Source organism: Quercus suber, unplaced genomic scaffold (assembly GCF_002906115.3).
Source record: "Quercus suber isolate HL8 unplaced genomic scaffold, Cork oak 2.0 scaffold_5, whole genome shotgun sequence".
Taxonomy (NCBI): Eukaryota; Viridiplantae; Streptophyta; class Magnoliopsida; order Fagales; family Fagaceae; genus Quercus; species Quercus suber.
This window is the reverse complement of record NW_027069471.1, coordinates 229231-242418: the sequence shown is the minus strand read 5'-3', so window position 1 is coordinate 242418 and position 13188 is coordinate 229231. Positions and strand designations below refer to the sequence as shown.

The 13188-nt window shown below is 37.3% G+C and overlaps 2 protein-coding genes across 2 annotated transcripts; one reads left to right on the top strand and one right to left on the bottom strand.

Annotated features, from left to right (window-relative positions):
• Positions 1 to 3162: 3162 nt before the first annotated feature.
• Positions 3163 to 5821, bottom strand: LOC112037095 (pentatricopeptide repeat-containing protein DOT4, chloroplastic). The gene is given in 6 exon segments (XM_065771729.1): positions 3163 to 4970; positions 4973 to 5056; positions 5059 to 5109; positions 5112 to 5285; positions 5288 to 5323; positions 5326 to 5821. Coding segments are annotated over 6 exon segments (1950 nt in total). The 5' UTR covers positions 5738 to 5821; the 3' UTR covers positions 3163 to 3777.
• Positions 5822 to 8427: 2606 nt separating this feature from the next.
• Positions 8428 to 12701, top strand: LOC111989158 (protein EARLY-RESPONSIVE TO DEHYDRATION 7, chloroplastic). The gene is made up of 4 exons (XM_065771726.1): positions 8428 to 9418; positions 10466 to 10632; positions 11575 to 11659; positions 12151 to 12701. The coding sequence occupies exons 1-4, from the start codon at positions 8517 to 8519 to the stop codon at positions 12338 to 12340; spliced, it is 1344 nt and encodes a 447-aa protein (XP_065627798.1). The 5' UTR covers positions 8428 to 8516; the 3' UTR covers positions 12341 to 12701.
• The last annotated feature ends 487 nt before the right edge of the window (positions 12702 to 13188 follow it).

Genomic DNA, 13188 nt, shown 5'->3' with positions numbered 1-13188 from the left:
TAAGAATGAAAAAAATGGCTGCAGAAAGAACAAGAAGAATAAGGCTAGAGAAACTTTTTCCCTCTAGCAGAGAGAAAAAACCAGTAACTTGTAGGGACTTTAGGAGCAAGATAAAGAAAGCTCAGATGTAGTTCCAGTTGGATGCAAGAATATCTGATGTCCTCATGCTTAGGTTACATACAAAATGAAATGTGGCTTAGGAGTAACAAGGGCTTACTAGTTACTAGAGTATATATAGGCAACAAACACCATAAATGAAAGGTCCATTACTAGAACAAGTTGAAGCAGAATGAGAGGGAAGGCTTAGAAATTCATGGAATGGTCTAGTGTTTGTAAGGCTGATGTAGATGGGACAACGGACTAGCTGGGTGGCTAAGAAGACGGTGAAATGAGGGCAACTCGCAATTTAATTGATTTTAGATCATGCACAAGAAAGAGATGAAACCAAGCATTATCTTTGAGTATGATTATGTATTTTGATTACTATTAGGATAAAATTTAGGTTAAATTCTTTAAGTATTATACCTTAGGTTCTTCCAATTGAAGTAAATTATGTGGTAGCATTGACTAATCACTAATGAATTACATGTTGAATTTAATTTTTCTTAGAAAAGATAACGATGCATTGGTCAATATTCCATTCAGTTGATTTCAATTAGAGAACCCGAGGTATATCACCTAAAAAACTATACCTAAGTTTTGCCTTTCTGTTATATCCATTTTGCCCAATAATTTTCCACTATGTGTGGTGCTTTAGCTGTGTGGATATCTATGAGCCTTGGTGAGTTTTTTTATATCATTCATTAGTCATTGAGGCTGCCTCAGATCACTTGGGTTTTGTCCTGGTAGCTAGGCTAGTCACTTTGCCACAACCAAATTGTACACATAATTAACGGGGTGGAGGAGGATTATGTGTTTGCTACAGGAAAAGATTTGTGGTCACAAACTACAGAAAAATGGACTTGTAGTTATCAGATTCTTCCATAGTCCTCAACTTGCTTGTAATAAAAGTCAGAAATTTACAAGAACTTCTAAGAAACTAGAATAAATGGACTGGGGTACCACTTCTAGTTCATTGTATTTTGTGCCTTCCATAGTTTTTTTAAGGATAAGATACGCATTTATAGAGTTCAAGAAATAAAAAAAGATACGCATTTATAACTCATTGAGAATAGGCTACCTGGTTCTGTGGCTCAAGATACTCTTGTCCAAAATCTTTGAACAAACATCATTCTTTGCCACTGATTTGATGTCATTCAAGTAGTACTACACTGCATGTGCAACTGCATGGTTTTTGTAATCTCTTGTTCTACAACATGCACAAAAATAAATGTGATTAACCAAGACCATCCATAACCATTGGCCATAACTTCATGAACTTGAGCAGTAATTTGCAAATTCTACATATTAAACTTTGTGTCACAAGATTTTTCTTAGCATAATTTGCTTAGACAATCTTTTATTAATCAAAAGACAATAAAAAGAAACAAAAAGAACATAACAGCTAACTAACAGCAAGCAAATATTGCTCAAGATTTTAAAACTCTGCAATACCTTAAAAATGAACGCAACCATCAAACCACGCCTCTCTTTCTCTCTCACGCATTCAGTTGGTTTGAATTTAGTGATGAGACTGCTTGAATGTACGAATACAAGTTATGTTCAACATGTTTTGGTTTTTGGTACTCAAATAATATAATGTAGGATTAAACAACAACAGAGTTACAAAAACCCCTCTTTAAACCTTTATTATCTGTACCAATTGGGGTAAGGATAGAGAAGGGAAAAATCCAAAAGAATTACATCAAAGAGATCATTCACCTAGAAGGTGAGCTGCAGTGTTTACTTTCCCATTAGTCCAGCATAAGGAAACCTTGTCAAAGTTCTTAGTTAGTTGCAAGACATTTCTCATTGAGGTCTCAAGCTCCCAAGGCAAGCTTGTTGATCTTCTCTCAAGGGACTCTATACACTCTTTAGAGTCAAAGACTCCACAATGATCCCTTGGAGTTGTTGATGTTCTGCTAACTCTAGAGCCCACCTGATAGCAAAGGCTTCATCAACAGCAGGGGAGCATAAACGGCAACAAAAACTTCTTGTGAAATTTTAAAGTTACTTGTGGTGGTCTTAACCATAGTGACGGGTACTTGCTTCACTCCAAGGAAAATTGGATCCATATGCCACCTCACTATGAAGAACATTAAATAGATTGATTTCTAACTATCAATTCTGTTACATTTACTTTCCCTTTTGAAAATAGCATTTTGTTTCTCAACTCCCATATTGAGCTAAAATCTATCAGTCATAAGGATGAATTGATTTTTAGGAAAGCTTTTATCCAAAATACCTAGAGGTGCAATAAAAATCCATCTAAATAATATGGCAATTGACAAAATAGTCCCGTAACTTTGGGAGAAGGGGTGCCTCCGCACAAAGAGGTCACAGTGACTAGGCTCGGGCAACTGTTATCACCAAAAAGGTTTTAAAAAAAAATATATAATACTAATTCCATATGAGAATCAAAGTGAAAGAAATCCATAGAAAGGTCCCATTCTAAACCAAACAAAACTGCTTCAGCCATAGGACGGTAGCGGAACAAGTGCAGACACATTTCCTCCCCAGTGCCATGAAGAGGACACAGGAGAACACCATAAATACCCCTCTTCTTCAAGCTAGCTCTGGTTGGCAAAATATTCATTGCAAATCTCCACAAAAACATTTTAAGCCGTTTGTGTAACTTTAATTTCTAAAAGAGTTTCCATACCTCCATATTATTGATATTGAACCTGTGGCTTTGACTGGCCCCATAAGCTGATTTAACTGAAAAAGGCTCCTTTCTTATTCAACACCCAAATTAACTTATCTTCCTAGTGGCTCATAGGAAGAGGTATCCTTCCAGTTGCTTCCACAGATTCCCAGTCAAAAATCTCATTGAGTTTTTGCACATCTCACTCAGATGTTTATGGGATAATAAGGCTTCCCATAAGCTATGGTTACAAGTTATGTCAACAAAGGCCTAGTTGACTTCAAACCATACCTCGCAGTCATCCTAATCATTTAACCCAATTAGGTCACTCAAATCATGATAGAATTTTTTGTGATTACAGGGGAAAAAGTCACTGTAATTGAAAGATGTGGTTGCATAACTCTAAATTACATTTACAATGGCACAAAGGTAGCTAACATTGTTTACTTTTACAAAGAAGAGAAAATATGGTGATTACATTTGACAAAAACCTATATGCCCAATATTAAAAAATCAAGCACTTGCCTTGGTAAATAACAGGCCGAATCTTCAAATACAAGACACAGGTGACACTTGGAAACCTACACTTAGTTATGGTTGTGAAGTCTCACTACTAGCATATCAATGTTGAGGACATATACATAATCCTAAAACAATGGAAAACCTTGTAACTATTAACAGTTTTAAAAAAAGTTCAGCTAGCACTCTATCAATTGAGTCACCCATTGCCTATGCAATAGTTTTTTTTTTTTTTTTTTTTACCAAACAATTCTAGCTTAGTTATAATTCCGATCAATCCACTTGCCTGTTGATTTGGTGATGTTCCGGCTTTCAAGTCAAATGATAGTAGACGAAGATCTGATATTCTCAGGTTTTATCTTTGATGTAATACTGTCAATGTAGCACATAAAAGTAATTTAACTCCATTTATTAATCCCGTCCCATATCAGACTGTTTTGTCCTGATATTCTTCACCAGGAATGTGACAGTAGCACTAACACACAAGATCACCTTTGAGCAAAGCTTAAAAATCCTCATCCAGAATCATATGGAATCCCATTCAGCAAGCTGATCCCAGGATTTTTTAATAACCCCTTCTTCTTCAGACTTGACCTCAATGATTCAGCTTCCTGAAATCTACCAACTGATGCATAAACATTTGAAAGAAGCACAACTTGGTCAGATCCTTCTGGATCTTGCTCAAATATCCTGCTTGCTGCAAGTTCTGCAAGCCCTACATTGCCATGAAGAAGACATCCACTAAGCAAAGCTCTCCAAACATCTGGACCTGTTCCATCCAAAAATTTGCTGGCAAACCCAATTGCATCAGGCAAGCAGCCTGCTCTTGAAAGCAAGTCAACCACACACCCATAATGCTCTTGGCTTGGCCTTATTCTATTCTCTTCCACCATTTGATTGAATATCATTAGACCATTGTCCACTAAACCAGCATGACTGCAAGCACTCAAAATGCTCTGGTAGGTTGCACTATCAGGACCTTCTCCACAACTCCTCATCTCATAGTAGAGAGCCAATGCAGTATCTCCATCACCATTGATCCCGTACCCATTTATAATTGCATTCCAAGAGATTATGTCTTGAAGATAACCCATCTCCTTAAAAACAGTGTGGGCAAGTTCCACAGTCCCACACTTTGAGTATGTTGATATGAGACTGTTCTGAACTTGTCTATGCGAGGAGACACCAGCCTCAAAAGCAAAACAATGGAGCTGCTGGCAGAGTTCTAAAGCAGCAAGTCCACCAGAAGCAGTTAAAGCACCAACCAACATTGTTGGATCAAGGAAAAAGTTTTCCTCCAGTCTTACTTCAACTAAGAGATTCAAAGCCTTTCTTGGGTGTCCATTCTGTGCATAGCCCAAAATCATTGCCGTCCATGAAACTAAACTCTTCTGAGATGTTTGATCAAAAACTGTTCTAGAAGAATTCAAGTCACCACACTTGGAATACATTGTAATTAGAGAGTTCACAAGAGTGAGCTCAGAACCAAATCCACAAACAACAGCTTGAGCATGGACTTTTCTCCCTCTCTTCAAATCCCCGATGATTGCACAAGCTGAAATGAGATTCATGATGACCACTGTGTCATGACTGATCCCACTATCCCTCATTCTGCTGAAAAGCTCTAGTGCATAAGAGGCATATTCAAGATCAATCAACAAACCTATCATTGTTGTCCAACTGATAACATCTTTGCATTCCATCTCTCAAATATTTTAGCTGCAGCATCTAAATCCAACAAACTTGAGTACATATCAAGAAACGAATTATTGACAGATACATCCAAAACAAGAGGAACTTTAACAATGAACCATGAATACATTCACAAAGCCTCTGTGACTCCAATCAATGCAACCCCTTATAAGAGCTAACACCGAAGCCACATTAGGTACCAAACCAAACTTCCGGAACTGGTTAAACAACACAAGGCCCTCTTCAAAGAGTCCATTGCGTACAAACCCGGCTACCACTGCATTGCAGGAAATCAAACCCGGGTTCTTCATTCCCTCAAATACTTTATAGAATTAATCATACTTCCACACTTAGCATACATATCTAACAAGCTGTACCTACAATCATATCAGACTCTAACCCAGTTTTAACAACCAGTCCATGAATGGATTGTCCAAGCACAAAGCTTTGCAAGCCTGCAGTGCCAACAAGCACACCAACAACGGTGAAAGAATTCGGAGCCAAACCCAAAATTCGCATGCGGGTATATAACTCCATGGATTGTTGGTGGAACCCATTTTTAGCATAGCCATGAATCATTATAGAATATGAGACAACATCTCTGTCAGGCATATTGTCGAACAGGTTCTCTGCATCTTCAATCCTTCCGGATTTCAGATAGTTGCTTAAGAGTTTGGAGGAGTCATATGGGTCAATGCTTGGACAATAACGTTGTGATGTAAAGGAAAAGTTTTTGAATTGCAGAATAGCAACTGGGATTCTCTTAATCTGCTTTAAGATCATGAATCACGTAGAGTTGTTTTTATTTTTTAGCATGATTTTAAAGAGCTGGGTCGTTTAGCTGAAAATTATTATTTGAAAATATTTGTAAAAATATGTGTGGGTAAAAAAATATAAAAAAATATGTGTGATGTTGTTTAAAAACTGAAAATAGTTGTTTGAATTCGCAAACTAAACACCCCTTAGATGCTAATAAAATGTTAGTTCAGGCATTGGGCTCATTTGAGACTTCGGCCTGTACTAATATTTTGTCCGACATGTTGGGTGGACCAATTAAGGGTCTCCGCCAGTCCAAAGCTCCAAGCCCATTAATGTGTAGAATTGAAGTGAAAAAAAAAAAAAAAAAAAGAGAGGATATGAGGACATGTTTCAGTTTTAATGTGTAGACAGGTTGAGTAATGGAGCTATAGAAAGAAAGAAGGCTAAATTATAAATTATATCCTTTTAACTTTAGCATGTTTTTAACTTGCACTTTTGATTTTTTTTTTTTTGGTAGTTATATTGTTTACACTTAGGTGGTAGACTCAATAGATTTGAAAGACGTGTTATAATTTGAAAGTTTCAAGTTTCATCCATCATACTATCGATTCTTAGGATTTTTAAGGTATCTTATGGCTAATATATATATATATATATATATATATATAAAGTTATACGTGTTATAATTTGAAAGTTTCAAGTTTCATCCATCATACTATCGATTCTTAGGATTTTTAAGGTATCTTATGGCTAATATATATATATATATATATATATATATAAAGTTATAAATTAGAACCCATTATGCAAATATTTAAGTGTCTATATTAGGAACCACCCAACTCATTAGTTTTGGAAGAACTAGGCCTTAGTGAATCTAACAATGACTAGGATAGGTTTGGAAGACCATCATGCAAGAGCAAAACACGTAAGATTAAGTGAATGTATTGTCCGAGGAGGCAAATATTCTTATAGATCAATGGAACTGATTACAAGTGTGATTCTGGTTGCTATAGTGTTCTTTCTTTCTTTGTCTCCCCTCCCCCCTTCGGCATGAGGGGTTGTTACATTATATAGCTCCCTCCGGACCATCTTGATCCTACACTTGTCGGTCATCTGAGCCCTCACTTGAGTGCCTGTCCCATCAGACGTATCTTTTGGCTCTCTGTGAGTTGTGATAGCTAAGACAGCACTGTTCAGGGGTCTTCTCCACATAAATGCAGCCAGAAAGTAGCTGCAGTGCATTCAATGCGGGGGTAGCAGCCTTTCCTTAGATATTTTCGGGCTCTCTTCCTTCTTGTGTATTCTTGAGGCGCACCTCTAATACTATGACTTCCAGGTAGGTTATTTTCGTCATTGGGGTGTGTGTCTGGGTTACGTATGCTATGGCCGAGGAGGAATTTCTCCTCGGACCACATTTTTCTACTTTCTTACTTATGAGGCTTTAAACTGGAATCACCCTTAACCATTGGTCCCTCCTTGGACATGATAACGTCCTCGGATAAGCCCAAGACCCAATATATGATTCTAGACCCATGTCCCCACAAATAATAAGGATTTGAACTGTGGTTTTAAAAATCAAAACAAATTAATTAAAGAATTGAAAAAGGTTCAATTTTCGATTGAACCAGCCAATCAAATTTAATATTTTGAACTCAAGGGGTTGGCTAAGTGATTCTTAAGGTCCCATGATACCCATAAAATCCAAAGTTCGAAACTTTTTGTCAGCATTTTGTGGCAACCTTTAGAGGATTCTTCTCTATAATAACCTGGTGTGTATGAAAACAAGAGAAGTATATACACTCGAAAAATAGTTAAATACTTAAAAAGATCCAAATACTCATTTGCCAAAAAATAAAAAATAAAAACTTCAAAGGTTTTTTTTTTTTTTTTAAAAAAAAAAAATCATAACAACTTCAAGGTTCTTTGGTTCTTATCTAATTCTTAAATTCAAAACTTTATATAATTCCTCCTATCTTTTTTTTTTTTTTTGAGAAGAATATAATTCCTCCTATCTTTTGATGCCTAATTCCTCTTATTTTGTTTTAATATCTTATCCAAAATATGTATTTTGAGAGAAATTATAGAGTTCTTTGGTGGACCACTTCACTTGTCCACCATTCCACTAAAAAATTTTCACTTATTTAAAATTGTTAAGTCAGTAATTAATTTTTGTTTAAAAAAATTTTTGTAACTAAAAATTTTAAATAGGTAAATTTTTTTTAGTAAAATAGTGAACCACGCTCCATATAAATCTTATAAATTCTCATATTTTGGACCCATTGGCCAAATCATAAACTAAAACAGGCGTCGCAATGAAGCGCGGGAGAGAGAATAACAACTTTATTAAATTTTTTTTTTTTTGGTTTCCCAACCGGTATCCGAACCCACTGGGCCGACTAATCCGGTTTCGGAGCGGGTCCCGAGGTTAAGGTTTTAAACTCCTCCCAACGGGCTTGCGGGGGATCAAACCATAGTTCTCCCTACCAAGTCTAGCCCCTGGCAACACTAGACCAAGACACCGTTGGTAAAACAACTTTATTAATTCACAATCAGACAAGACAACCTTTACCTTTTTACCTTTGCAAACGAAAAAGAAAAAAAGCTCTCCAGAGTTGTCACGCGGCTCATGCACCACATGCCACGTTTCCCTCCTCCGCTAACTAAGATTCCTTCAAATCTTACCGACACGCCCTTTCCATGTTCCTTCAATCCCAAGACTCCTCCAACTATAAATAACCGAACTCTCTCGCTTCCTTAAAACAGTTAAACCCCAAAAATCAAACCTTAAAAAAACTCAATCATGTCTGCTTCAAACCGAAACCAAAACCCGAATCCTCTGTACCCAGAAGTCATTCACACAAACCCAGATGCCAATTCTCCATTTTCATCATCATCGTCTTCTGCTTCTACAATATACCCTTCTGTTGAAACGAAGGAATTAGCGGAGAATCTTTTTCCCGAAGATGACACTGTTTCAGAGACCCCAAATTTACAATCTTTTGAGAATGTTCTCATTAGAGTTCCTGGCGTGGTAGTTCATCTTATAGAGAAAGATCGTAGTGTAGAACTCGCTTGTGGTGAACTTGTCATAGTTGGTCTTAACCAAGGTGACAACACCGTGGCTGTTCTTGCGCGCGTTGGTGATGAAATTCAATGGCCGTTAGCGAAGGATGAAGCGGCTGTGAAGCTTGATGCGTCTCATTACTTCTTTTCTCTTCGTGTTCCCGCAAGTGGGTCGTTGGATAATGATGAAAAGGCTGAAGATTTTGGTGGGAAAGAGTGTGAGATGTTGAATTATGGGTTGACGGTTGCGTCCAAAGGACAAGAGGGTCTTTTGAAGGAATTGGATCAGGTTTTGGAGAAGTATAGTTGTTTTTCTGTGAAGGAAGTTGGGGATGGTGAAGTGTTGGATGGTTCGGTGGCGAGAGAGATGGCTCCGGAGGAGTTGGAGGAGGAGGAGAAGAGGGAGTTGATGCTGCAGAGCTCGGCGGCGTATTGGACTACATTGGCGCCCAATGTGGAGGACTATGGGAGAGTGGCGAGGTTGATTGCGGCGGGGTCGGGGCAATTGATCAGGGGGATTTTATGGTGTGGGGATGTGACAGTGGATAGGTTGAATTGGGGGAATGAGTTCTTGAAGAAGAGGATGGGGCCAGGGTCTACTTCAGAGATTAGTCCGGAAACAATGAGGAGGATAGAAAGGTTTGAATTATATCTCTTAGAAATTGTGTTTTATGAATAATTGATTTCTTTGGTTGTTATTGTATCTGTGCTGTTTGGCCTCTAATTTTAGTTGGTTAATGTGGTAGATTGGTTTGTATATGTTCATTTTCAGAATAGTTGTGATTTTAGCTAAGGGTAAGCTTAGGTATATTTTCTTAGGCGTGGTATCTTAGCTTCTCTAATTAAATTTTAGGTACAGCTCATAATAACATTGTTTGTGCTGCATTGGCTAGCAGCCATGTGTTTGGATTTATTTGGGAAATGTAAGGTACAATACCTAAGAAACTACCTAAGTTTTGCTCTTTTAGCTATCATGTCAGAACTCTGCCTATTGTTAGTTTTTTGTTTCTTGTAATGTGTAGTTCTGATAGATGTTGTCTGGGGTTTGGACTGTTAATATGTTGAACTTGTTGGGGTTGAGGCTGGTTTAGGGAGGTGGTGAGGTGAGTACATGAAAATCCGTTTGCTGCTTGCATTGCCTTACACCTGGTTCAAAACATTGTTGGGATACTATTGTGTTTTTGGTAAAAGATTTAACCCAGGCATCACATTTTATTGGACAGTCCTCCACCTCCAGTAGAGGATTAATAATATTGGCAGTGCTGGGGCCAAGAGTCTTGTGGTTCAATTGATTGGTCTTCTTTATGAAGGGGACTAGGGTTCAAATCTTCCTTACCCCTTGTTATTACAATTTATCAAACAATAATAATAATAATAATTGGCAGTGCTAGGGAGATGATATGTTGAATTTCCATTTAGCTTTTAAAATGGTTACACTGTGCAAACCTTTTTTTAGAATGGTTGACTGCCACAGTCCTAGAACCAGGTCCTATATTTGTTCAAAGAATATAGGATATAGTTGTTGACTTTTATAAGTCAGTTTAGCTGATTGTGTTGTCTTTGATATAATTCATCCCTTCACCTCCCACTCCTGCATTTTTTTTTTTTTTTATTTACTTTTTACTTGATTATGTAATTTTGATTTGGATAAGTAATGTTATGCTGCTTTATGGTTGATCATTTTAGGGTTAAAAAGTTGACAAAGACGACGGAGAAGATGGCTTCTGGAGTCCTTTCTGGGGTTGTCAAAGTCTCAGGATTCTTCACAAGCTCAATAGTGAACTCTAAAGTGGGCAAGAAATTTTTTAGCCTCCTCCCTGGAGAGATTGTCCTTGCTTCCTTGGATGGATTTAGTAAGTTCATCTCAGATTCTTTATTTATTTGTCAATTGAGGTTTTTTCTTTCCTTTCCCTTATTTTATGCTTAGACAGAGGTGGGGAGAGGCTTTCTTCCTTTATCATTTGTTTAGAATGACCAGCTCTTGGACGCTAAAATGCATATGCATTCTTCTCAAGTCACTTAGTGTGTGTTTAGTTGGTGTGATTTGTGGGGGATTGAAAATGGAGAGGAGAAAATAGGGGGGATTTTGAATAGTGGGGTTGTTTGGTTTGGGGGACGGGGGGAGGGAGGGAGGGGGTAGTAATTTTGGTGGGCTCAGATAATTTCTCCTTGGGCCCACTATTTGGGATGTTCTATTTTCTCCCCGAATTTGGGAGTAAAATGGGAGGAGGGAGCTCACCTCCTTCCTTAACGTCAATTTCTTTTTTCCTTTTTTTCAAAGAAGTTTTTCATCTCTCCACTTTTTCATTTCCCCAACCGAACAAAGCCTCAATAGCTACCAAAGCAAGCTGACACTAGGAGAAGCTGCTTGTTTGCACTCTTACTATGTTACTTTAGAAGAGCAAATTTTCAATTCATAGGCAGCTTCTTGGATTTTTTTCAGACTTTTAGTTTATTGATAGCTACTTATTTATAAGGTCAAGTATTAGGACTTGCAGCCAAATTTGATGACAATTTTTTCGGCTTGGAACTGTGAAATATAAACTTCCTTTAGATGTAATATAGTTATAATACATTAGATACCTAGGAACTGAAATATAAAAGCATATCTATGGAGGATTAATTTGGGACTGGAAGTTTTAGAAGACAAAAGGAGGCTCTTGAAAATGGGAACGACCAAAGAATTTGTGATATGAAGCCTGTGTTTCCTTCTTAAGTGTCTTTGTCCAATTGTAGAATCTATGGTATGTTTCATGTTTCTGCCACTCAAGTGTGTTATTTATGTATGTATGCAGGCAGGGTCTGTGATGCTGTTGAAGTTGCTGGAAGGAATGTTATGTCAACCACTTCAGTTGTGACTACTGGGCTTGTTTCACAGAGGTAATTCTTAATATGAAAACAACATTGATGCAACAACTGCATCATCGTTGTCATCAAGAATATTTCTATAATCAATGTCGGTACAATCTTGATTGTCTTTATTTTGTAGTGTTGCGAGTTCTCTTTTAGTGGATTCTTTTTATTGCCATTGGTTGAGGTCTTGTTCCACTAATTTTGGATTGCTAGACAGCAACCTATGTGGAAAACCTTATCTTGAGTTGTGCCCATATACCATAATTCCATCCAAGATTCCAAGTTCCTGTAACTTGGTTTGGACCTTTTTCTTTTTTGGACAGTTGTTCAATGCAAAACAGGTACAAGTTGGCGAAACAGCACAAGCTGTCTCCATGTTTGGAATGGGACCTGGTTTTGGCCAAGATATAATGTTTGCGCCCGGTTTTCTTTGTTCTTTTGAGTATAATTTTTTTTTTCTCTTTAAGATTAATTGGAAGCAATGAAAATATTGAAGGTCTTTTTTTTCATCATTGTAGGTATGGAGAACAAGCAGCACAGGTGACAAGTGAGGGGCTTGATGCTGCAGGACATGCTATTGGTACTGCTTGGGCTGTGTTCAAGATCAGAAAGGCTTTTAACCCAAAGAGCATTCTCAAACCCACAAATCTAGCTAAAGCTGCTGCTGAATCAGATTCTTCTGCACTGAAGTCTAAATATAAGAAGTAATGGCAGGCCATTGAGTTTTTCTCCTCTGTATGAATACCTGATATATCTAGAGATACTATAAACACTTCATCTTTATTTTTTTGAGTTAGTATAGACTAAGGTTCTTGGTAGCTTTTAGTGATGTATTAAGTTAAAAAAAAAAAAAATTAATGGATGATTTAGTATTTAAATAAATCTTGTCAAATGTTTTCTCTAATTTGGTTAGTTTCACCAAAACATATAGTCCATTTGCATTTGCCTTAACCTAGATATCAGGGTATTTAAAAGCTATTTACATGATGAGTTTGGATTAGCTTTTTTCTTTCATCTTTCTTTTTAACTTATTGCTTATGTACAGTTTTTTAAAACTTATTTCTTCTCAGTACAACTGTGCCTTTTTCAGCTTTTACCAAATCGACAAATAAGTATTTGGATCCATGCGTGTAGATATTTGAGGTTAGGCCATATTGGAGAAAGGAACAAAGACTTTAGTTATAAAAAACAAACTTGCTTTTGAAACTTATATGAAGGGTTGATTCAAATTAGAGTCCCAGCTATGTGGCCAAGCGCCCTGGCATGGCAACTCAGCATATACAAGATTTTTGCCATTAATTATACAGCAAGTGTATAGTGGGGTTTTTGGAAGCTAGTTTTGGTTTATTCCCCAAAGTAATCTATAAAACTATTAAAAAAAAACCCATGGCTCTCTCTTAGTATCTAGTTTTGAATGGCTTGTAAGTCTTGAGATCCAGAACAACTCCGGCAAAGGAGCCAACGGCAGCAGCTATAGAAATGAAGAGACATGTAACACTGATTATCTGTAGCCCAACCCACCTGCTTGTCCAGGGTGCAATCTTCTTTAGTGGCCA

Excerpts from the sequence above, each read along its gene's own strand:
- LOC111989158 (XM_065771726.1), top strand. The coding sequence starts at position 8,517 with ATGTCTGCTTCAAACCGAAACCAAAACCCGAATCCTCTGTACCCAGAA. Across the intron at positions 9,419-10,465 it reads ACAATGAGGAGGATAGAAAG|GGTTAAAAAGTTGACAAAGA; the intron begins GTTTGAATTATA and ends TGATCATTTTAG. Across the intron at positions 11,660-12,150 it reads ACTGGGCTTGTTTCACAGAG|GTATGGAGAACAAGCAGCAC; the intron begins GTAATTCTTAAT and ends TCATCATTGTAG.